The following is a 26726-nucleotide window of genomic DNA, read 5'->3' as shown; positions in this document are numbered from 1 at the left end:
AGAAGATAAGAAACTAGTCAAGTAAACGTAACCCAAACCTAACTCTAACCAGTTCTGTGCTTTAACTAAGGCTTGTCAATGAGGTGGTACAGTCATTAGTGTGAGGTGCCTCAGTGGTTAGTGCTGTTGACTCGCAGCTTCAGGGTTCTAATGTACACATTTCGCTAAAACTAGCCCAACTAAAAAATAAGTTTAAAAGGATTTGCATTTTCTCATTGCTGTCCTTCCATATCCCAACACTTGCAACCCATGGCTAGCCCAGTATGACTGAGTTTGGATCTGCCCCCTGCGACAAACTATCTCCCTGGCCCGGGTTCCTACTTACACCCAATGCTACTGAGATAGGTTCTTCATCTCTGCAAGCTTGTAGGAAATGGGCTTACAATGGGTGGCTGTAAATGGGGAATTGACTTAGTCTGCAGAACATGAGTGGTAACTGGTCATCTAAGCAATGATTTTGATTAAATACAGGAAAACGATTCTCATTAAGAAGTCCCTGAATATGGTGAAAAGGATGGAAATGAAAGTGTACTGGACACAGCGTGACTTCCTGTACTAACCAAATGGAAACATTTCTGGAAAACGCTAATAATATCTTGCAGGACAAAACATTTACTTGTTGTGAGTTGTCTTCATATTTGTAAACAAGTTTGTTGCACTACCAGTAACCTCTGGGGCAACCACTCATCCTACAGCTGGAAAGTGACATGGGAGACCACACCAGCACTGACACCAGACCAGAAAATTAAGAAACACTGTAATAGTGATGAGGGCAGCATGGCGCCACAGTGGTAGATACCTGGGTTCGCTTCCTGGGTCCTCCCTGCGTGGAGTTTGCATGTTCTCCCCGTGTCTGCATGGGTTTCCTCCCACAGTCCAAAGACATGCAGATTAGGTGCATTGGCGATCCAAAATTGTCCCTAGTGTGTGCTTGGTGTGTGTGTGTGTGTGTGTATGTGTGCCCTGCCCGGGGTTTGTTCCTGCCTTGTGCCCTGTGCTGGCTGGGATTGGCTCCAGCAGACCCCCATGACCCTGTGTTAGGATATAATGAGTTGGACAATGACTGACTGACTGACCTATAGTGATGAGACATGCTGTTATAAAGTCTCAAAACTCCAACAAGCAAGATTATTCCAGACAGCTTTGGGGGGATTGCCTTGACATGATATTCAGGTGGGAAGCTTAGCCAGGTTAAGTGATTATTACTTAGCCAACTCCTTTATCTAAAGTGACTTACAACAACCTGAGAAATACAATTGGCTCCATTTATCTAATTGGAGCACCAGCAAGTGAAGTGAATTTGAACTTACAACCTCAGGGATTGAGGTCTAAAGCCTTAATCACTATACCACACTGCCTACTGTGCCTCATTGCCCACGTCAGGAATCAAGCCACAGTCCTCAGTTGGAAAATGCAGCATTCAATCGAGGCACCGTTGGTCAGTTTGGATCTGCCCCCTGGACCCAATCTAGGGAGCACTTTACATACTTTAATACTTTACAAAGCCCATTCATTTATCCATCTGAAACATCTGTTTGTTATTCCCAGTCTACAGTGCCCTCCATAATGTTTGGGACCAAGACACATTTTTTCATTGATTTCCCACTCTGCTCCACAGTGTAAACTTACAAATGAAACAATTCAGACTTGATTGAAGTGCACATTGCAGTCGTTGATTTAAGGGGATTTGCAGACATTTGGGTCACAACATGTAGAAATGACAACACTTTTTATGTATGGTCCCTCGGGTACCATAGTGTTTGGGACAATTTGTGTCACAGGTACTTGTGATTCCTCAGGTGGGTTTCATGGCTTCATAAGACACGTCGGCTTGCTTCTACCCTTTGGAATCTGCCATTGCCATTGTTCAACATGAGGGCAAGAGCTGCGCCAATGGAAGTATGAAAAGCCATTATGAGACTGAAAAACAGGAACAAAACCATCAGAGGCATCAATAAAACCTTAGGATGACCAAAATCAACTGTCTGGAATATCATGAAGAAGAAAGAACACACTAGTGAACTCAGTAATCACAAAAGGACTGGTAGACCAAGGAAGACCTCCACTGCTGATGACAGGAGCATCCTCACTATGGTAAAGAAAAAGCCCCCAATATCTGTTTGACAGATCATACACAGTCTTCTGGGGGCCGATGTGTGTGTGTCAAAGACAACTATCAGCAGAAGACTTCATGTACAGAAACACAGAGACCACACTGTAAGATAGAGACCACACAAACAGGAGGGCCAGACTACAGTTTGTGAAAAAGAACTTAATAGAGCCTGCAGAATTCTGGGACAAGGTCTTGAGGACAGACGAGACAAAGATGGACCTGATCAGAGTGATGGCAGGAGCAAAGCGTGGAGACGACAAGGAGCTGCCCAACATCCAAAGGAGACCACCTAATCTGTTAAACATGGTGGTGGGGGTGTTATAGCCTGGGCATGTATGCCTGCCACAGGTACTGGCACACGTCTCTTCACTAAAGATGTAACTGCTGATGGCAGTGGCACAAGGAATTGAACCCTACATTCTAGATACCCGTGAATGGAGTCTACAAGTTGATCCCCTCTCTGACTGACTGCTGCTTCTTTATGGGTGAGTATGTTGACGTGTTTTAAGACTTACAGTATATGCATCCAGCATTCATACAGTTCGTAACACTAGATTAAGTCTGTATCAGAACCATTTGTTTGTTTCCCACAATTAAAGATATTCCTGCACAGGCAGCATCGGTGGGGTAAGGCAGAAATAAGACGCATTCGACGTTTCCCTTTTTCAAACCAACTGAAGCGTACACACAAGCGGTGACCCGGTTAGGGAAGAATAGCATTTTTCTGGACCTGTAAGGCAGTTCAGTCCTGATCAACAAGTTTTCTTCTTTTTTTTCATATTTTATTGTGATGGAGCCCATGAGTTCTTGTTTCTGCATAGAGATGCTCCATCTCTGCGCTCAAAGCGGACTTACAATGTTTGCCTGTTTCTTGGACTAAGCATAACCCTACATCATTGTACGTAATTTGCGTACCATATGGCGTATACATAAAAAATTTAAAAAGCAGAGCTTGTGACATAAACCGGACTACCGCGTTTTCTTCTTTACACTGGACAGAAACTCTTCAAAATCTTCCATCCCTCAGTACTCCCGGAGCGCTTTCCGTATCCCGCGGACTTCGACGATCCTCTGATTATATGACGAATTATCCGGTTAACATACTGCGCCCTGCACTTCGTTGATTTACTTGCTGTAATACTAAACACGCTGAAGTCTCAAAAATGGTATTACTTATACTATGAAAACGTGTACTGTATACATTTTTGAGTGAAGACAGTTTGTTTTCAGTCAATTCACTTAAAACGTTTGTAACACAACTTTCTGCGTTGGGTTTTGAGAGTCACTGACATTACTTCTTTTTATGATAAAACTCCAAAGCTGCGAGTGCATCTGGTCGAGAGGAGCCTTGCCAGTGTGGTTTGAAACGATGCATGGATTTTAAAAGGGCTTTACATCAATGTCTGAACGATGAGCACTTCTAACGCAGGAACGAGCGTCTGGTTCCGAATTGTACTCTAATTATCCAACAGCGGGATCTCAAGAAGCGATTTTATGATTGCAAGTTCAATTCGGTCGCTGCTAACCACACTGCTTGCCGATATGACTGATTACATTTATCAGGAGTTCCCCACACTTGATTAGGCCCGCTAGTTACGTTTCAAACAAATTATTAATCACAGACAAATTCATCCTTTCGGTTGAGCACGCTGTTTAATCAGGCAGCCGGGCTCAGCTTTCCGTTTGAAGTATGAAAAGAGCAGAATCAACGTATTTTGTACAGTTAAACAAAAATGAGGATAAAAATATTTTATTGCGGTTTGAATAAGAGTTTATTTATTTCTATAATTTATTTTTCACATTCTTTGTGAAAGGAAATTGTGTACAGATTTCGACGCCCAATTGAAATGAACAGGTTTTAATCTAGCATATAATATTGAAATCATATTAACAATTGCAAAATAATTAACATTGTTAAATTAGGAAATTGGATAGAAATAAAACTACAGTAACTGTATATATTATATTATATTTTATTATATTATATTACGGCATCCCGTCGAGACTCAGTTCTTGCCTGCAGTGCCAGAGATTTCACACAGACTGCAAACCAACTCAGATTCGTGCCAAGATTTCATTTTTTAATTAATCTTATAACTATTATTATTATTTTTAGCACAACAGGTTGTTATTGTCAATTTTATAACTGAATTCACTAAACATTTATAATCCCAACCGCGCTTAATATACGGAGTGGTAATAGAAAAAAAATATGAACACAAAATATAATACCAGCTAAAATGAGTTAACTAGACGTTTAAAGGATGCCGAAAGCGGCCATGTTAGTGCCTGCTTGTTTAGCTTATGTGCTTATAATACTATGCTGCATTAAAAATATGGTTCATAACTGAGGTTTTAGCATACATTCTTAAAAATAACGGTTCTCAAATGGCACTTTGCATGGTTGTGTTTTTCCTCGTAGCCCTATTGGTTGAAAAACAAAACATTGTGGAAAGGATTCTGTGCATATTAAATTGGTTCATTGGGCTTTAAAAACGGACAAAACAGAAATACTTAACATTTAGTAGGGCTATCTAACAGGATACGATCAGATCAAGAAAATCTGAACTTCTTATGCAGCCGCAGTCCACTTAAAATTAGGAACACGTTGGTATTTTACAAATCTGTTGTCATCTTTTCCTGGTAATTTTTGAAATCTGTTAGTGATGTAAAAAAAAAATAAAGGTGGAACCTTTACCTGAACCTCCAGCAAAAATGGTTCCTCTTTAGCATTGCTCTAAAAAAAACGCTTTTTCACCTTTATTTTGAAGAATGGACCATGAGAAACACCCTGACATTTGTGTTCACTTTGTCTTTGTAAACATCTGTTAAGTGGATAGATTAAACATTGCAGGTTGATATAATTAAAGATTGCATTTATACAAGTTAAAGAGTGTTAATATTATTTTACAAAATTATTTATTAAGGTGATGAGGATACAGGAAAGTCCCAAATTGTCAGTCTCTAGCTGCTTTAAAAAATACACATTTTACAAGCATTAAAATAAAATTTTACATGAATAGCAAATTCCTTTTCTTAAGAATGTCAGATAATTTGATCAATATTTAAATAAAATAAGTTAATAAATGCATTAGTTCTTGAAGTTGTATCACTTATTACATCAACAGTCGCTCAACACTTTACAAACACACTCTTACAGTTTTTCTTTGCAAAATTATTATTGCTATTTTTCAAACGTTTTTGCAGTCTGGCAGTTAAATAAAAGCCTATCAACATACACATACATACATACATACATACATACATACATACATACATACATACATACATACATACATACATACATACATACATAAACAGATAAATAAATAAGATTTTCATTAAATTTAATTAAATCCTGACACGCCATTTCTATAACGTGTTGTTCTTAATTGCGCTTTATTGTATTATGCTGTACTGTTTTTATGATTCCATGAATAACTTTTTGAAATCGTATGGTATGCCTAACAAGAATTCACAAAAGGTTACAAATCTTTTTGTACAATGCAGCCCTTAAAAAAATAAAAGCGAAGTCGAGTTCATTCCTCCATTTCAACCTAAATAGTCAGAATTAAAATAATAAATCCTTAATAAGTAATTCAGAGAATGTGTGTAATTAAGCCCTGAAGTTGGCCGCAATGGCTTGATCAATATATCAATAAATCGATTAAATTAGTAAATGCGTGAACGAATACGTAAATGTAAGACAAACCAACATCAGATAACAACAGAAGTTGTACTTCCAGCGTGTCAAAGGGAATATAATATTACAAATACTTTTATTACTATGCGAGCGGCACAATTTATTTTTTGTATTCTATCAATTGTTTATTCTGAATCCAAAGAGGCCAATAAATATCATGATGAGAATATTTAATGCTTTTAACACTTTTGATCAGGTTGGCGGGAGCGGAGAGCGCAAAACGAAATTAACGCATCTTTAAAACTATTGCATGGCACGCGGTGAAACTCATTTTTACTGCACTCCAAGTGCAGGGACCTTTGAGATATCAATAGTTAAATAAACTTTATAAACTTACGTCTTGATTTAGTATATACATATAGTCATTTAAATCTGTACATGTTTTATAAAAGTAGCAGAATATACTACCTATTTTACTACTGCTGCTATAATAATAATAATAATAAAAAAAAATAAAAATAATAATAATAATACTTGATTCTTTTTTACATTTTAGTATTCGGCTCACCTTGTTAGGCAAAGAGAAGTCGTCCTTTAATTGTCCTCTATCAGATACAGAAGAAGTAGAATTGGACTCTGCGGGACACTCCGCTTTACGGAAAGGCCATTCTCACTTTTAACTTCTAACATATTTTTCAGTTCAAACACTGTGTGAACTTCTAACTCAGTTAAAGTAACCGGAATTACATCGCCCTCAAAGTTTAAATATGTAAATAAAGCCAAATTAAAACAATGACTATTCAGGATGGATTACACGTTTAACCATTTAAAATATAAGAAGAGTTTTATTTTTAATGAATCAAACAACTTAGAAATTTGAATAGAAATCGTGCATAATAGCATTGTCCAACTAATAAATACACGTCTGTAAAAGAAGCATGACTGAACTTAAAAGACACCAAACACTTGACAAGTGTAGAAAAGACTACAGTACAACACACATGTTCAGCCATTCACAAAAAAAAAAAAAAAAATTATAAAGTGCATTTGTGTTATATGCAAGTATTAGTACTGTAACGTATGGATGTTATATTTGGTACATTCTGTATCAAATATAAGACCCATAACGTTACAACAGTAACACTGTACTACTATATTTATTTCTCTACAATAAGTTTGTTTCTATTGGGCTTATATATCTTCTTTGATTTTCTTAATAATAATAATAATAATAAAAATAATACATTCATTAATTGAAATTGCATTATAATGAAAGATGTTTTAAAACAGACATCGTTGTGTATACAAAAGAGTTTACTTTACTAAATAAACGAGCCTCAGGGTCGACTCCAAGGTGTAGTCTCAGAAATGGAGGGAATGTACCGTGGACGTTTCGGTCCATTTTGGTATGGTTGCATTCCGTTTGGCTTGTCAGTCTTTTGAAGACAGAAACAGATGGCTTTCTTTGAATAACACAGGGATGTCGATTCAAAGCCCAGAAAAGGGACCTGCTGAAGCGAACGGATAGATGTGAATCGATAGAATACAGCTGTCGAGAGAAGAGTAAGCAAAGCTCCTCTAAAAGCTCCCGATGCGGCTTGGCTCGGCTCGGGTGCAATGCTTGCCTGCATCAGGTTGGTTTGGCTCGATTCATTTGATGTCCTTTATGTGTAGGGGTTTCATTTTAGGGATAGTTTAGTGTTTTTTTCGGGACTTCTAGACACATATAATTCTCTAATAAAGATATATCGCAATTTTAAACTTTTTTTTTTCACAATTCTGCCTATAAGTTGGACGTATGGAGAAATATAGCCTCAGGCCGCGTGAAGACAGCTGCGGATCCTACACATGGAGGATTTCCCGCGGATAATGGTATTTCATTGATTTCTCTGAAAACCATTGGAAAAAAAAGAGTACCGCCTTCCGGTACTTTTCAACTAATTAAACCAAGTTGTTTCATTGTGCGCCTGTATGATTCTGTGCACCACTACACTGACAAACATACCGGCCTTGTGTACATTTCTAAACTGTGTTCGTGGTTACCCGAGCGAGGATGGACGTGCTGGTGAAAGGCAGGCTGAAACACGAGGCCAACACGAAAGTTCTGGGATGGCTAAATGTTTACAAGTAAAGAATTTTCCTGGAAAGAAAAATGTCAAAAGAAATGTTAAGATAATTTCTTTCTCTCTCTTTTTTTTTTTTGTAAATCTTATGCAAACACAAAATTATCTTAATAAAGTACTGGAATTGTATTCAGTCATTGATAACCTTACAAGCCATGAGAAGAAATATTCAAAGTCAGTGGAAGGCTGAAAGCGAATGTGAAAATACTGGAGGGCAGGTTTACATTATCATTAGGTCGGCCTGTCTATCCACAGATACGTTTCATTAAAAATAAAGAGTTTCTTTTCACAAAAAAAGGGTAGAGAAAAGCGTTCATAGCTTTATAATTCGGCCCAAGGACGACAACTCTTAGGATACATCTGTATTCCTACAATCCACATTTTTGTGAGGTTCCGACAGACGGCTCTTCTCTTTGCCACCCTGGCAGACATTGGGCTCCGATCACTGCACTCGCCCTCGAGCTCTCGGCTTCTCTGCAGAGGCTGGCAGGCTGGCCGGCTGGATTAGCCCAGTGTGTGTGCGCGTGTGTTTCTGTATGAAGGTGTGAGGATTACTGACAATCAATAGCTCGGGTTTTATTTGCCTGCGCTTCATAGCTGTTGTTAATGCAAAATAAATGTATGCCGATCCTTTCAGCCAGTATTCATATTGACAGCTTTAATATTTAATACACGTCTGCGGCGAGAGACATTTCATCTTTTCTTGTTAATAAATCCAAAGGAAAAAAAACGGCAACCAAGTTGCCTGATGACTTAAGTTTAATTAATTTTAATTGTAGGCCTACGTGCCTAGAAGTGTGCCTAGCGCAACTCATTACAGTTTTTGGATTAAATGTTTCTCTGTCGTGTTTCTTTTCACGGAAGCGATGCTATTAAAATAGCAAGTCGATTTGGTGCTTTTAATCTCTTTGGACACTGTATTCCAATAAAATAGAAGTAGGGAGGGAGTCCAATGGTGCAAATATTCAGATTAAGTCAAATGTATCTGTCACGTACAAATTATGCATGCAGTGCAATATGTAGTCAAAAGCTTAGACTGCAATGACATTCCTGTTGTGAAATATTTACTTTTTGAGTGAGTGAGTGAGTGAGTGAGTGAGTGAGTGAGTGAGTGAGTGAGTGAGTGAGTGAGTGAGTGAGTGAGTGAGTGAAAGAGTTAGCTTCTTGAAATTCACTGACGGGCTGATTTCGCGACTGGTTAATGCTTTAAGACAAGATAGTGTCGTTATTGTTGATTATTACTGTTAAATTCGTCTCTACCTTTTCTTTATCTGATTATTTTAACATTACTCAAACACACACAACAGAAAGGTAAATACTGTAAGTCTCTACCGTATACTGAATTGTCGCATTCTCGTTGCTGACTCGTCTGTTGTTACTGGATGAAAATATAAGAAACCTGCTCTGCACAAAAACAGAAGCTCTTTACATTTATTGTTTTTACATTTTTCCTTCTTGAGTAATTTGTTATGAATCCAATCAACGACTATTATGAAAGAATGTCCAGTCATCTATTTTCTGCGACCCCATGTTTCCAATTGTATAGTCTCCGGGAGGATGAACCTATCCCGGCAGGAATGGAAGGAAAGCAGGAACCTACTGCGAACGGAGATCCTGTAAGACGCAGGAGCCACACATACATTCTTAATAGTGGGGCTAAAATTGAACTTTGGAACCACTGCTTGACAAAGACGTTTATTTTCCTTAAATTCTTAATTCTTTAGGGTTTGAAAAGGTTCCTAGTATATGTGTACAAAACAGAAATCTTTAACGTCTAGCAGGCAGAACACGAGCAGATCAAGAAAACCTGAACTTCGCCTGTGTTATTCTATGCAACAAGAGTCCTTTAAAAATTAGGAACCCTCAGAAATCCGTTATCTATATGGTTATTAATGGAGTCTGTTGGAGATCTAAATACATTAAGTTCTTTCAAGAACCTTGATGTGACTGGTTCTTCAGAACATCAAAAAGTGGTTCTCCCTATGGCATCGCTCTGAAGAGCCACTTCGCCACCTTTATTTTTAACAATGCACGCTTTACTGAGCCCCAGTTTTTCGAGTAGTCTATTGACATGCAAATTAATGAGGGACTGGGTTGCCTGAGAAATAAACATTTGTTTAAGTCGTATTCTGAAACAAACTAATTGAATTTAGTGTGCCGTTACTTTATTCTAGAAGAAGCTAATTAAAAACAATGCCAAAGGTGTGACGTTTAAAGGATACCTTATCGTCTTTTACATTTTTGAACAAAACAAATTTAAACTTTAACGCGACACAATATGGGTTGGCTTCAAAATAATGAACGGATTTTTTTTTTTTTTTTCAAAAAATAATGTGTTGAAAACTTCTGATCACGAGAACGTAGCGTATAGCTTTTAACTTAACATTGATTATGGACGATCCAATCCAGACATCCATTTTCTCAAACCTTGGAGTCGAAAACAGCACTGGTTGCCGTGTTGCCGCGTCCACACGCCCATCAAGTTGACAGCTAATGTGAAGCACTCTATTGGCGATCCCGATCGCTGCGGCTCCACAGACCGTGTTCGTGCAGGGATCGATAGCTGAATGCGAGCCCTGCAAGTGCACTGCCGCTGAGCACCAGAGGAGAGCTGCTTTCAAGGCTTTGTGGAGCAGGTGTCACCCACAGACGCACCGAGTTAGTGGCACCAGAGCCGGGTCTCCTCCAAAAACGAAAATATCGTGGGGGCTTAACGATAGGCTTTGTCGAGACTTTTATCTGCAATTGACTTGGTCTAACTTACTCAAAACAACAACTGCACGCTTACGAATTACTTTCATATTAAATTAAAGATGTCTCCGAAAAAAAGCTGAAGTGTGCGCGTGTCCTCAGCACTTCTGGACGAGCCTTTCTCATAAACTTCGAATCCTGGAAGTTTGATTATAATTGTATTTCTAAAAAATCTTCATGAGAAGTTTTGGCTCTTTTTACAGATTTTTGCTTAAATGAACGGTGCAGTTAATTTAATTAGCAATCGTCTCAGACACTCGGAAGTTTAGTTTAAAACGAAATAAAAAATAGACATCTGATTGATGGATCATGATGCATTCTGACAACTATGACAACTTAATGAAAGTATTAAACAAGTTAGAATATATATCTTAATGTCTAAATCTCTCCAGGTTATACATTAAAGGGGAAAGATACCCAGAATCTATGCAGTTTAATCACTCGGGTCATAGGTTCACAATTACGTAACCCACTACTGCGCGTGTGCAATCCCGGCGCTATTTTTACAAACACAAATGGTAAAACACTGCTCTTCTGTTTCACAGATCTCAAAATGAAACAAATTCATCTTCAAAAGTTTGATCATATTCGCCTCATATCGTTTGCAACTCCTTTCGATCCACCCTCTTCTTCAGTTTTGACAGCCTACAATCTGACAGTTGTTTTAAAAATCAATATTTTCAAGCATTCCTAACTTGTACACGTTATTATTTACTTATTTGTATGACACATTTATTTAAGGCAACTTACATCATTGGATACGTTTCTTTTGTTTTTTGAGCACAGGAAGATGAATTGACTTGCACAGGGTCATTCAGTTTCAGAAGTGGGATTTGAAGCCGCAATCTCATGGTTTGAAGTCCAAAGCCTTTACCACTTTGAATAAAATATTGCTTATTTCAATACACTTTAATATAACATACGACTAGTGTTTGTTTGTAATGCTTGCTGTTCAAAACCTGTTAGAGTAAAAGCTGGATTAAGGTTAATCGATAACGTTATAAACTTTAATTACATTACGCATCGCCGAAACGTATAGTCTCACCTTCTAGAGTTCTGTCATACATCCTCCGAACGCGTGAAGGAAGGCATCGATTCCTAAACTACGATTGGCTGAAGGCTGTCTGTCAAAACAAGAGCGGGGACTCACTGGAGGCTTCTTAGCACAAATACATTTTACTCGATAGCAAAAAAGAGAATATTTCTGATTGAAGATAAACAACAACAACAATAAAACCTTCTCTAATCATGATTCATATTCGCAAGTTTTTTCTTCCTGATAGATTACCAGCCTACAATAATTTGAATTCTTCTCTGATAGTGCGAGTTTTATTACTGCAGAAAATTACATACGATTGGACCCATTTTTTCAAAGACAAAAATTCACTTCACGGTATTGCATTCTTAAACTCTTAAATTGTGTCACGTTTCGTTTGAACTGGCCAGTTTTGTTAAAATATTACGGACTTCATCAATCAAAAAGAAAAGAAATAGGCGGAAGATCTTGTATATCGGCTGAGGTGCCAATTAAGTATGTTGACTTATTTGACTTTGAATGCCTGAGGCGTTCACTCAACGAAGTGGAGATGAACGTTTGTTAAAGTTTGACCCGTTCCGTTGTTCTGTGGTCTACCACAACCCAGGCAAGCAAAAGTGTCAAACGCAATCCCTTTACCACAGCTCCAATCCTCCAGCCTAACACTCGTCACTTCATGGCGGCGAGAGTCTAAAGAAACTTTAAAAATAAAACCCGTGGTCACCAAGCGTTTGCAAATGTATAACTATTAGCAAACTACTTAAAATAAATATTATCCTCTGCCACTTTGCAATGAGGCGGTAGATAAACACCTTGAGCCAAAAATCTCGGCTGCCTCAATAGAAGTGTCTTTGACGCAGACGCTTGCAAAATCCCGATCAATCACCTTTCACCCGACTGCAGTGAACCTCTGCGATCAGATGTCGTACAAGTGTTGTCACCAGTTGTTTACACCCTCAACCTGGTATCTTAATTTTATGTTCATTTTAAGCTGCGCCATTAGTTTAACCTCAGGGGACTTCGAAATCATCTATCTATCTATCTATCTATCTATCTATCTATCTATCTATCTATCTATCTATCTATCTATCTATCTATCTATCTATCTATCTACAGTATCTTCTTTAAAAATATTGGTTTGGTGAAGGCACATTAATGTGTTGTGTGTTTCTTTGTAGAAAAACTAAAACAAACATTTTATCTGCTAAGAATTCTGTACATATTGAATTGGTTCTTTGGGTTTTAAAAAAGTTCATAATGTGTGTACAAAACAGATATTTCCAATGCATTGTAGGCTACCATACGAACAGACCAACAAAACCTGAACTTAATCTGTGTTATTGAAGACAGCAAGAGTCCTTTTAAAATAGAAAAGACATTGGTATTTCACAAATCTTTTCCCATACATAGTATATTAATGATTATTTATGAAGCTTCTTAAAGATCTAAATAGACAAAAGTTCTCTTTGGATCCTTCATGTGCATGCTTCTTTTGGGAATCAAAAATGGGTCCCAAATGGCATCACTGTAAAGGACTAATGTGACAGCTTTTTAATCTATCTATCTATCTATCTATCTATCTATCTATCTATCTATCTATCTATCTATCTATCTATCTATCTATCTATCTATCTATCTATCTATCTATCTTCACTTCGTACATTTTTACAATGTGATTGGAGTTGTTTAAGATTAAACTGGGTTTGTTCTTTTCCTTACGCTTTCGGTCTGTATTTATATCCTTATTTTTTAAATTACCTCTCTCAGTAATATTGCAAATACCGATATGTGCTACGTCTTGAAAGTGGATAACCGGGAAAATGTGTAGATATATAACTAATATAATTTACTAATGTTATGTAGAAATGTTTGGGTAAAATGATCAGTTATGGCAAATTGCATATTAGCTCTGTTACATTTTCAAACAAATGTAAGCGTCCACATTTTTAAATACAAAAAAAAAAAAAATCAATAATAAAAAAAAACTTTGAAACCTTAAAATATTTAACTTAAAACTTTCCCATTAATACCGTTAGTATTTTTGTTTAAAGATCTATTTTTAATCTTATGATAACTGTGGTGTTAAATTCATACCGTCTGTTGTAACTAATATTTCAGTTTCACAGTGCTGATTGCATTACTACATTATTAGACCTAATAGTACTTTGTTGCCAAACAGTCTTAGAATATTTTAATAACTCATGCTTTTCATGTGGTGATACTGAAAGTTTTTTTTTCTCAAATATTTCTTATTGAAACATATAATGTCGGGTAATTTATTTATTTTTACTTCTGAAAGAAAGATAACCTCACGTACGTCTGCATGGGTGCTCTTGATATTTGGGTTGTGAAACTTTTAAATGTCATGTTATATTTGGATAAAAGGAAAATGGTCGCTGGCATCCACGAAAAAGCATTTACTAAACGGTGTATTTATTGCATACCGGCATACATTATTTACTGGTACAAAAAGAAAAAGTAAAAAACTCCTCTTTCATCTGAGATAGTCGGCAGTGTTGATTATTTAATAAGATATTCAACGGTAAACAATAACAACATTCTAAATGCTTTCCGAATTTTTTTCTTATACAATTTAAATACTTACAATTACATTACGAAAAGAAGTTTCATCTATCTATCTATCTATCTATCTATCTATCTATCTATCTATCTATCTATCTATCTATCTATCTATCTATCTATCTATCTATCTATCTATCTATCTATATTCTATTGTAAGTACTCGCAATTCTTCACTGAAACTGTCAGTTTGAAAATCCTTGTAATTACCAAGAAGTATTTTTTAAACTGACTAGGAGTTTTCATTGACATATTCTGAACACTAACTTAACTTTTTGGTACTTAAACATATTATTTATTTTAAAAATGTGTTTAAACGAAAAGTCTTTGCAGTTTTATATAGACTAGGCCTTCAAGAAACAAATTAATAAATGCATTTAAAATATGCAACAGAGAGATTCGCGTCAGGAAAAGACGCATTTTGTAGGAATCACTGTTGTTGGTGAATTCCACCTTTTTATGAAATTTCAGTTCACAAAGGCCAAAGACAACAACGAGCTTTTCTTTCTCTTTCTTTCTTTCTTTCTTTCTTTCTTTCTTTCTTTCTTTCTTTCTTTCTTTCTTTCTTTCTATTTACTACTTTTTTGAGGAAAAATCGGATTGGCCATTCTTCTGCTTTGAAGTGCATTGAACTTGCCGCTGTGCTCATGATTTCAATGACTCAGCTATGTAAGACAGTGTCAGAGGCCATACAGTATTAGAACCCATTGATTTTAGTGAAGAGGGACAGAAGTATTTATCACCTGAGGCGCCTAAACTATTTTAAATATCCATTGGTGTTTAGCCAAGATATCAAATCCTTTTAACTGAGAAGCAAATGCCCCTTGGTGAAGTAAATAAAGGTTTAATTCAAAAACCTGTAACTCTTATGTCTATCCAAAGTAACATACAAATCATCAATGTATGAATGTAAGGCTGTCCTATTGGCTCCCTGATTCCCCCTATTGCTTCAGTTTTCCGAAATAATAAGATGTACTAAATTGACTTGGGGGATGGATGGATGGACAGAAGTTATTAAATCACTGGTAAAGGGTTAAGTTATTCCATAATAATAAGCTGCAAGTCAAGTAAAACTTTATGTGTTTAATACAAATTCTCTTAAGACATGTTAATGTATTTAATGAGTTATTAAAAGTTGTTCTGCTTCGTTCCTGTAACTCGAATTAACACCATTCTACAAAAATAAACATAATTCATAATAAGTAATTTTACAAATATACACTGAGATTGGCTCCTTTTTTAGAGTTGGTTCCTGCCTTGTGTTCTGTGCTGCCTAGACAGGCCGCGGCCTCCGCGATCCTTAAATGTGGAATAAGTGCACATGGATGGGTGGGATGGATGGACGGAAGACTGCAATAAACGGTGATGTGCTGAAACATTTCTTTTAAGCAAGTCTCAAGGTAATTGACTATAGGCGTAAGACTATATACTACTGTAAATACAACAGAAGAATATTATAAAATATATAGAATTTTTCATTAACTAAAAAGTTGCTCAATTTCGAAATCAGAATAACAAATCTAGCCGTAATTAATAAAACTTTTTTTCAAATACCTCAACAGTAGGTTTGTGAACATAGTCCATCATATCAATAAAAGCTAAATTTAAAAGGTGCAAACAGGAAGGTAACAACATTTTCCACGTCAAAAGCTACCGAAAGTTCCTAGTGACTTATGTGTTATTGTACAGTATGTATTTAACTCACAGCATGACATCCTTACCAAAAACGTATATAAAAATAGGCGATTTGCACCGCATCTTCCAGTATGTTTTTTTTTTTGTTTTTTTTTTTTTGCTTTGTCTCTACCGATTGCTCATTGATCAGTTATTAAATGCGATTACTTGCTCAGTATTTGCTCCGATACGCGTGTTTGCTTTACATATAGGTTTGCCTCTGCTGGCGCCGAAGCGTATCGTCCTGTATCAGCCTCTTTGTAGACATAATAGGGCAGTTGTTATCCGTCAAGTTAATAATTCTGATGATAAATCCGAAGCCAGTTGAAATATTTACCTTAAACACAGATAACATTGGTTGGAATGACTAAGAGTAGGCAGCGATTGTCTACGCGAAAGATACATAGTACAATGAGAATCTTTTTGCAGACGTTCTGTGATGGTGTTTTTTTTTATCCATTTCGAAATTTTGCTTTAGTTATTATTTTTCTTGTTTTGTTTGATTCCTTACACCTTGCAGCCAGCCACAGCAGTCTTAATGTGCGATATAAGTGCATTGATGAGCCGAGTAAGGGCTGACGTCAGAAGGCTGTGAGACTGGAGGCTGCATTTGTCTCAATGCAATCACCAGGCTTCAAGACTAGAAGATACACACACACACACGCACAAAGAGCAACACGCATTCAGAGACAGAAGTGTAGAGCACATCACAAGAGGCGCACGTCTTAGAGCAAATAACGAGCACACACGTGCGCGCGCGCGCACACACGCTCACGCACACACACACACACACACACATACACACACACACAGATCCGTGCTACTGCCGTGTGGTGCATGACAGGATAGTCACAGAAAAGGCAGACCGAAAACATCTCCGAATCATGCTGGATTCACTGCTGAGGGTAATAGAAATCAATGGCTGAGCTTTGAAATCGTTGGAAAATTATCTGTCGGGGAAAGAGTGAGAGGGTGAGAAAAAGAGAGGGAGAGGGAGAGAGGGAGAGAGAGAGGTGAGAGCAGCAATCAACAAAAACAATAAAAATCTTTCAGCAATGGAACTTACAATGGACAATCTTGGGAACCTGCACAGCGTGACCCACTCGCAGCCTGGGGACCTGATGAGCACTTCTCACGGCAGGCAGGCGGCTGCGTCGCACCGGAACCTGGTGCCACCCAGTCGGCCCGCAATGGTCTCCAGCATGGCCTCGATCCTTGAGGGGGCCGGCGATTACCGAACGGAGCACACCCTGTCCGGGCCCCTGCACCCCGCCATGAGCATGTCGTGCGACTCTCCGTCTGGGATGAGCCTAAGCAGCACCTATACGACGCTAACCCCTCTGCAGCACCTGCCCCCGATTACAACCGTGTCGGACAAGTTCCATCACCACACGCACCATCACCACCACCACGCACACCAGCGGCTCACCGCCGGAAGCGTCAGCGGCAGCTTTACCCTCATGAGAGACGATCGAAGCTTGGCGTCTATGGGAAACCTTTACAGCCACTACCCAAAGGACATGCCCAGCATGGGTCAGTCGCTGTCGCCCCTGTCCAACGGCCTGGGCTCTTTGCACAACTCTCAGCAGACCCTCGGAGCCTATGGGCCTGGTGGACACCTGTCCAATGACAAAATGCTTTCACCCGCCGGTTTCGACTCGCACGCCTCCATGCTGTCCCGTGGAGAGGAGCATCTGGCGAGGGGTCTGGGGGGCCCTGGAGCCGGCATGATGCCCACGCTAAACGGCATGCATCCACACGGACATCATCACTCGCAGTCCAACAGCTCTTTGCTCTCCGAGAGAGATCGACAGGCAGCCGCGGGAGGCTCCCAGGGAGGCGGCTCGGGACAGGTGGAAGAAATTAACACCAAAGAGGTTGCGCAGCGGATCACAGCGGAACTAAAACGATACAGCATCCCGCAAGCCATCTTCGCACAGCGGATCTTGTGCAGATCCCAAGGAACACTCTCGGACCTCTTGCGGAACCCTAAGCCGTGGAGTAAACTGAAGTCCGGGCGGGAGACCTTCCGGAGGATGTGGAAATGGCTGCAGGAGCCCGAGTTTCAGAGGATGTCTGCGCTAAGACTGGCGGGTAAGTGTGACTGAAATACAATCAATTAATCAATCTGGAAATCGATACATATTATATAGCGCCTTTAGTGCTTAGGCTATTTTTGTATTTGTTGTGAAGGTGAAACATAAAGTTTACATTCTGTTTGGGGATTTGTTTGGACAACAAAAGCCGAGTCGACAGCTGCTTTTCAGTTTGTTTGCATATCAAAAGTGCACACACCAGTGAAAAACAGACAGTCCCGTTTCATTAGATAAAAACGTAAAAATAATTGTTACATATATTCCGGACTAATTAGCATTTATTGGTAACATGAAACTGGGAAAAACAAAAAACAATGTACGGTGGATGTAAAGAAATGTTCTGGCTGTTCAATTTTTTTTTCTTTAGAATCTCTACAGTACAAAAGTATAGGACCAAGTGTTCGAGGTCTTTACAAATGTGTACAACTCGATGTGTGAAATAAGGAAATATCTCCCGGGTTTTACGGGCCTAAAAAAACGCACTTCCTTTCTTTCATGGGAAAGTCGGAATGGTGGACAAAACTCATTTAAGATGGACATGTCCTGACAAAGTTTAGCGTTTTAGCTTTTGTGGGTATAGTGATTAGATAGATAGATAGATAGATAGATAGATAGATAGATAGATAGATAGATAGATAGATAGATAGATAGATAGACATGAAAGGCATTATATAAGAGATAGAAAGATATGAAAGGCACTATATAACAGAGAGATGTGTTGAAATGTATGTATTGCTTTCATTTAAAATTAATTGGTGATATAAAGAAAAAAGCATTATTTCATATAGCAAGGAGATATTAATTTATTAAATATTGTAAGAATCCTCATAGGCCTATAAACAACGTTATATCACTCTGCTCATAGAAAGGTAAACTGACAAGTCAATATTTTTCAGATTATTGTAAAGAATACGTTTAGTTAAATAAACGAAAAGTATTTGATCTCTGGACATTTTTGGGACTGAATATGCAGAATTAAACATATTTGCTAAATGTTTTAGACGTTTATTCCAATTTCTATTTGTCTCTTTTAAAGAAAAGTACCTGCTAAGCGGCTAAGATGTATGTGTGTGTAGATATAACAATAGTGGTGTGAGTGTATTTAGATTTACAGTTTATATATCATCATACTTGCTTATCAGACAAATACCAATTGGAATAAACGAGCTATATATATATATATATATATATATATATATATATATATATATATATATATATATGTCATAGATAGCCATTTCACACTAGAGATGAGGATTCCAATATGACGCGTTGAAGGCATTCGGCTCTAAAGGTCATATTTGTGTTTCCAATATTGCCTCAGCTCTTCAGGCCGCTAACGAGCTCCAATATCACCCGGGAGCAAATATACTGAACCCGCTTTGGCGGCCTCTGAATGGGTCAGGATGAAGTGACCTCTCGGGGATCGATAGTGCAGTTCCCAGCGTTCATTTTGAAAATGGCACGCTGATCGATGATCGATTCATATCTAAAAACACTGCTCCTCGGCACAGCCGTCTCTGGAGATCTTCTTGTTTGTGTGTGTGTGTGTTTTTTCTGATGTTTAGTTTTTTTTTTTTTTTTAATTGTATTGTTCTTTTTCATTTAATATATATTTTCTCTGTTAACTCAAACAGCAACACACAACTGTACATAAATATTTCCTGCTGTCACATTTCTTTAATGTTGTGCTTATTAAAATGTGCAGTGCTCTGATGACAGCAGGTCTGCTTAAGAATGTCTGTTTAAAATGAATGCAACACGTTAGTCTCCATTGTGTACTAACAATTCTTTGTACAAAGAGTAGCAGAGTTTTGTTAAGCGTCCTAAACTTTGACAGCTGTTAGGTCATTAAATGGTCTCAAAGTAGACCTGCTTCAAAACACAAAGCCTGCGTCTCTCTCCTGTAAACAGAGTTGAAGCTTTTCAGCTTCAGACACATTGCCCTTCATGAGTGAAAAAAAAATAGTGTTCAGCTTGACAAAATCATTACCTCCTTAATGTCAAATGTCATCCTCGTTGAGTTGAAATAGCCAGCGTGTGTAGGTGAGTTACTATATTTAAAACAGGTGGCATCTCCTTTGAGGTCAGCATAAAAAAACAGGTTACAAAATTTAAAAAGGGAGCTTATTAATTTATTAAACTGTCATTCTCAACAGGAGTCTTACATTAACATGTATTTGCTTAGAAGATGCTTTTATCCAATGCGACTTACAAAAGAGAACATAATGGAGAAAACATCAGTCTGAGGGGCTGTCTGGGAAGAATTGTGACAGGACAAGATGACGAAAATGGCCATCATAAGTAAAGAGCTGCGAACAAAACCTGGGTTACAAAAACCTTTAATAGCCATTATCAGTTAGATGGAGATTCAACAGCATATAAGTTGTGTACAATGAACTGAACTGTATCTATACATATCTCGATTTATCGCCTTTGATTGGAACATACCACGCACAGTTTGCCCTCATCAAACGTGACGTGCTTTCAATGATCACAATAAATTAGCAGTATTATACAAACACGTTGTAATCTGACGGAAGTTTTCCGCCGCCATTTAAATTTCTGTTTCAACTGTAGTATGAAATATGCTCTGTGGCTAAATCGAGTGTTTACTTCATTAAAAAAAAATCACACCAGGGCCTCAAGGTTCCCATGAGAAGCAGTAATATAAAAATACACTCACTCCGTATCCAGTAGCAAACTGGCCACGAGCTGAGACGGTATATTTCAATATCTAACATTTCAGGGCGTCTTCAATTACTCCGGTATAGTGGCATTTTTTAGTTCCAGTCGATGCTCTATTGAAAAGCACTTAATGGAATGCAAATTGTTGCAGAGCCTTTACAGGGTTCTGGTAAATAAAGATTTAAACACTCTCACAATTGTCTCTTTAAGTACCTCTGTTGTTAAACCTAATTGAGCAACAGTCTTTTATTTCTTGTACACCAACCGATAAAAAAAACTTACCGGAGACCTTGGGCCGCAAGAAAAGAGAGTTGTAAAATGTTAAAAAACAGAAAAAAAAAAGAAAAAGAAAACACTCTTATATCATACACTAATTTTTAAACGGCAAGAGTTTTCAAAAAGAATGGAATAACCTTTTCTTGGTATAATCCTATCCTAAAATAAGTGTGTCTGTACATAGAAACCTTGTGTGTGTGAGTGTATGTGTGTGTGTGTGTGTGTGTGTATATATATATATATATATATATATATATATATATATATATATATATATATATATATATATAAACACACATGGAGCTTATTTCTGATCTCCTTAGACTGTAAGTTAAGTGTTGCTATAGTTCTCATATGCATATACATATACGATATGCTATTATAAAATATATATCATGTTCTATATAAAAACAATCTGGACGAGAACAGACGATTCAGCCCAACAAATCTCGTCAGTCCTATTTAAAATATCGGACTAACATATGTTAAGACATATACAGAACTAACACTATTTGAACATATTTGATATTCACCAAGGTCAAGGTTTTTTTCCACGCTCACATTTTGAGGCTCTCACAAACGGCCCTTGCAGCGCCATTCATGACGTCGGCTCATTTGCTAGTAAAGGAGTCTAAACTGTGACAAACAGTCACTCATTCCATCCAAAACACAACTTCCGTACTGAGATTATTTCCCATAAAGAAGGCAACTAGTAGAGCAAGGTATCTCTTAGGGTTCTCATAGGCATCTCTCTTTAGAAATGATTTTCAAATCGTTATTTGGAGCGCGGAAGGTGATAGTTCTGAAATCTCGAGTGACCTGTAAAGTTCCTCGTGATGTTGCGATCTGTGAAAGTCGCTATATGGATTGAACTTTGACTGATGGATACCCCTATAGGTTTCAGATCAACCTACTGTTGTGGTGATCTTTCAACGTTTCTTTTCAGAAAGATCCAACCGACACACACGCCGCCATGTCTGGGTCATAAAAAAGAAAGTGATGGCTCCCTGTTTCTCCTTTATTGTCTTCACGTTTTGTAATAAGTGTTGAACCGTGGTGTGTATCGCCTTTATTAGAGTACGGCGTGCCATAAAACCTACATCCTTTACCATTATGAAGACAAGGTCCGCTTGCGACGTATTTAAAACAATTAAAACGACAGATTGTAAACTCATTGTCGTCAATAGAAAAGCGTTCTGCTGTGTATTTTCATGGAGGACCTCCGATCTGCACCAGTGCGAAACGGCTTTGACAACAAGACAAATGAATATGGTATGCAGATAGCTGAAGTACATTTCACTTATTGCATTTAAATTTGCAATTATCTGGAAGGCACACGTGGGTCTTGGGGGGTGGGGTGGGCCGGGGGTCTAAAGCACTCTTCCAGCTACTGAAATCAATAAATTCGAATTACTATTTCGAATTCATCACAGTCACAGAAATCGATCTTTTTGCTTTCTTCAGATAATTTATAAATTGCAACGCCTGGATATCAAACAAAACATACAAACTGAACTCAGGTTGAAAGGAACGCCTGGCGGAGTCTTGCTGCACCGCAAACCCTGGCCACCGGCAGGGAAAAAATAAGAGTGCGACATGTGGTGAAGAAGTATCGATCAACTGTGACGGACGAATTCATTAAGTGTGCAGGTTTGGAGAGCAGGGACTCTTTAGGACTGGGCAGGGGGTTTAAAAAGCGTTCAGTTCTTGACAGCCGTGTAAACTGTTGTTTAAAAGTACGCCCTCCTCCAATCAAGCCGCTTAAAACGCTCTTATCTGTAATTATAAACGATCTTACTGCTGTCTAAACACGTTCAGGTTTCGGCACTAGGTCGCTGTGACGGATTATTGATGCCTTGCGATTGTGCTGATTCTATTGTATAATGGCAGAATCTACTAATATTCACTGATCAAGCTAGTATGTGGAATGAAATAATTCTAAAAAACGCACTTTATTCATCTCCAAATTTCTTGAATTCGCTTAATCCAAGTCAGGATTCCCAAAGAGCTGAGAGGATCCGAGGCCAGGAATCAACACTGGACATGGTACTAGACTGTCACAAGAAACTCTTACTCAGAACCCTGAACGTGCTCTCCTTGCTGTTCCAGAAGATCTCAGAAAATGACCACTCTTAAAAATAATGGTTCCACAATGGCACTTTCCTGGGTCATGTGGTTCCTTGTTGATAAAGAACTGCTTCATGCTGTAATGAGTTCATTGCATATGAAATTGGTTCTTTGGAGCTTTGAAAAGGTTCCTAATATGTAGACAAAATAGAAATGTGTACTGTATAGTAGACAATCTACCAGGATTTTAACAAATCAAGATTCCCTGAACTTAGCCTATGTTATTGTACGCAGCAGGATTCCTTTTAGAATCATGAACCTGTTGGGATTTCACAAAACCTTTACCATCTATTCATGATTATTTATGAAAACTGTTACAGATCTAAATAAATGAATGTTCTTTAGGGACCCTTGATGGTTCCCTTATAGAATCATTCTGAAGAACCACAAGGGGAGAATGCATAGACTCCACAAGTGCAACTAGGCCTCAGTTGTGGTGCAATTGTGGTGAGGCACCAGCACCAACCACTGAACCACCATGAAACCCCAACACCATGGTCAAGTAGTAGAACAATAGACCATAAATGTAATGTTTAAATGCCTAAGGGATTAGGTGATAGTGAATATATGTTTAATTAATTAGCTGACACTGGAAAGCAAAGCAAGGTTAAAAATGGCATAATGGTAGACCCATAATATTAGAAAGATGTGAAGCTGTCAGGTAGTTAATATAGTATTGGAGGTGATTATCATTTTAGTGGACATTTTCTGTGAAATATATATAAATTTCTTATCTCTGCCAATGGGCCTCTTTAACTTTAACTGGAAGTTAAGGAAAGATGTTATTGGTCTGGAGCCAGGAAGCGTTTCTTCACATAATGGAAATCTGAAAGAAAAATACTATAGTTAAATACATGTAGTTAAAGCAAAAACCTAGACAACCTTTAAGAAGATCTCTATTTGATATTGGGAAAGCTTAGGTGGTATTTTCTAAACAAAGAAGCTTGATGGACAAAATGGTCACCTCTCATTTTTCAAATGTCTTATGCTGAACTTCAGCTAATTGGCAATTTCTAAAATCCATGACGAAGTCTACCATAATCAAAGCATAGCATACCAACCAATACATTACCTTTTGTAGCCCATCTAGAAAGTCTCCTGGCATAGCCTACAAACAAGATATGGGAAGTACTTGGTTTTATTGAAACACTCTTATGTATATCTCTAATGTGACTAGATTAGAACAGACAAAAATGATCTAAATGAAAAAATAAATCAAGTATCATCAATTAATGTGGATTATTGCATGAATGCATGTATTTATAACAAAGACAAATGACAAATCTGGAACCTGAGTTTTAATATTGTTGAGGCATGGTTCCGATATTGATCAGTAGGTGTATCAATTAATGATTGTGATTATGCATTGATGACTCGACAATATTCCATTGCAAAAATTTCCATTTTGTTAACTTTCATCTGTTCTAATTTGGTCACATTAGAGACGTATTTAACAGTGTTAGAGATACAGATAATAAAGTATGAATATACTGTTAGTCATGTCATAAAATGTACTTGCTATTTCCAGCAATCCCGTGGAGGTACTTTGATACTACCATCAGATGGAAGGCAAAGATCAAAACTGCGTAATAATTGGTGACATGCATTGTATGGGATATACACTCTTAAAACTAAAGATGCCAAAGTCACTCTACAGAACGATGCCATAGGGGAACTATTTTTGGTTTTAAAGAGCCATTTATGACACTTCTAGAACATTTCATTTACAAAACTTCCATAAGGAATCCTGAATAGATGATGTAAAAGTGGGTGACACAAGCTAGGTTCAGGTTTTCTTCATCTGTACGTATCTATAGGTAGCCTACTATACATTATAGATTTCTGTTTTGTCCACATATTAGGACAATGCCCAAAGAAGCAATTTATATGCAAAGTGGTCTTCACAGAATGAAATGTCTCATTGTTAAGTAATGGGGTCACACAAATGAACCACACAACACCAAAAAAGTGCCACTAAGGGAGCAATACATTTAAGGATATAGGGGTGTAAGCTGCCTGGCATTGACTGTATGCCAGAACACCATTTCATACAAGCTAAACATAAGGGACAGTTTTTTTTTTAAATGTGTTTTGCATTTTCTGCCATCTTTGTTTTGTGAGAGTCACACAAACAGTGTCCTGTTCAGCTGTTCGCCTGCAGATTCAGCAGTCAGTCCTTTCCTCTCATCATTCATTAGACGATACACCTGATTCAGCAATATTATCGAACAGAGGGAGGAGGGTTATGCGCCATAAATTAAAAGCTACAAGAATTCCCAAAATAGCTCACTCGCTTCCTTTTTCAAATAAGACGCAACGCGCCGGACTATAGAATCCCAACGTGCGGTACCGTTTTGAGACGCGAGCATGCTCGGACAAAGCTCTGCCATTTAAAGACTGCATTAAAAAAATCATTCGTCCCTGCATTTGTGTTGAATTGAACACTCCATCTCAATGTATTTGGTCGGGTCAGTAAAGAACCGATCGATACAGATAACCCACTGCATCTATCAATTTTTCCGACTCCCTCCCCGGGGCAGCTGCACTGGGTTGAGGTGGGGTGATGAAAAGGGGGGGGGGTTGGGGGGGGGGTAGTTGGGGGGGTGGTGGTGGACGGCCAGTCACACACGTCTTTATAAATAGGTCCGCCTGCGCTTGTCTCTCCTATACCATTTGTAATTAGCTTAAGGCAGATGAAGCGTCTAATAAGCCAGCAATCGCGTTAGCATAAGACGATTATTATTTTCATTTGAATTTGTTTCTTACTTCCCTTTCTTTGAGCAGTCGTGAGGAAATGTAAATTAGATTGCGTTTCTGCTTTTTTGCGTTATTTTTTTAAATTCTCCAGATTGAGCTATTCTACGTAAGACAACCTTGCCTGAAAAAAAAAAACTCGGAGGATTCCAAAGGCAGAAGAGAGTGCGCCTGTGCTCAAATCTGATAAAGAATCGATCATCGGGAGAAAGGCGTGCAAATTGAACAGCTTTCATTTTTATGAGGATGGATAGAGAGAGTGAGTGAGAGAGAGAAAGAGAGAGAGGGCGAGCAGTTGGGGGTTGGGTGGAGGGGGGGGGGGGGGGTATTCGAACAAAATTAGCGCGGACTTTGTTGAGCTAATGACATCCTATCTATCTATCTATCTATCTATCTATCTATCTATCTATCTATCTATCTATCTATCTATCTATCTATCTATCTATCTATCTATCTATCTATCTATCATATAATCAGAATATCAGGTTTGTTGAAATATAATTTCATTCCTGAGCCTGCCTTTTTTCTGATACCAGGAGCAGGGAGTTGGAACGAAATGTCAGTCCATAATACCACATATCCACACCCCACTCACAGTGGGGGATTTTGAAGTTCAGTCCATCACATCATGCCTCTGTCATGAAAAGAAGAATGAAGTTTCAATTCAGAATATTACGTTGTCACTTTTTGAAGTCATTATAAATGCACCGAGGTTCCTCAATCACCAGCAGCATTTTTCAATATAAGCTGCGCTGACATCTGCAGACACTGATTTGAAATTCAGTTCAGATTCACCCGACACACGGCCTGAATAGTAAAGTGTATTGCTTTCTGTAAAAAAACGTTTCGATAAATTTGTGCTTTC

General features: G+C 38.0%; 1 protein-coding gene across 1 annotated transcript in view; it reads left to right on the top strand.

The window, feature by feature from the left end:
- Nucleotides 1-16564: 16564 nt before the first annotated feature.
- LOC114661572 (one cut domain family member 2-like) overlaps nucleotides 16565-26726 on the top strand; it is a 119048-nt gene continuing 108886 nt past the window's right edge. The window contains exon 1 of the mRNA XM_028814704.2: nucleotides 16565-18014. Coding sequence (XP_028670537.1) covers nucleotides 16976-18014 — 1039 coding nt within the window. The 5' untranslated portion in view covers nucleotides 16565-16975. The remainder of the gene's footprint in view (nucleotides 18015-26726) is intronic.

This window comes from Erpetoichthys calabaricus, chromosome 12, assembly GCF_900747795.2.
Source record: "Erpetoichthys calabaricus chromosome 12, fErpCal1.3, whole genome shotgun sequence".
Taxonomy (NCBI): Eukaryota; Metazoa; Chordata; class Cladistia; order Polypteriformes; family Polypteridae; genus Erpetoichthys; species Erpetoichthys calabaricus.
This window is presented reverse-complemented; position numbering and strand designations above follow the sequence as displayed.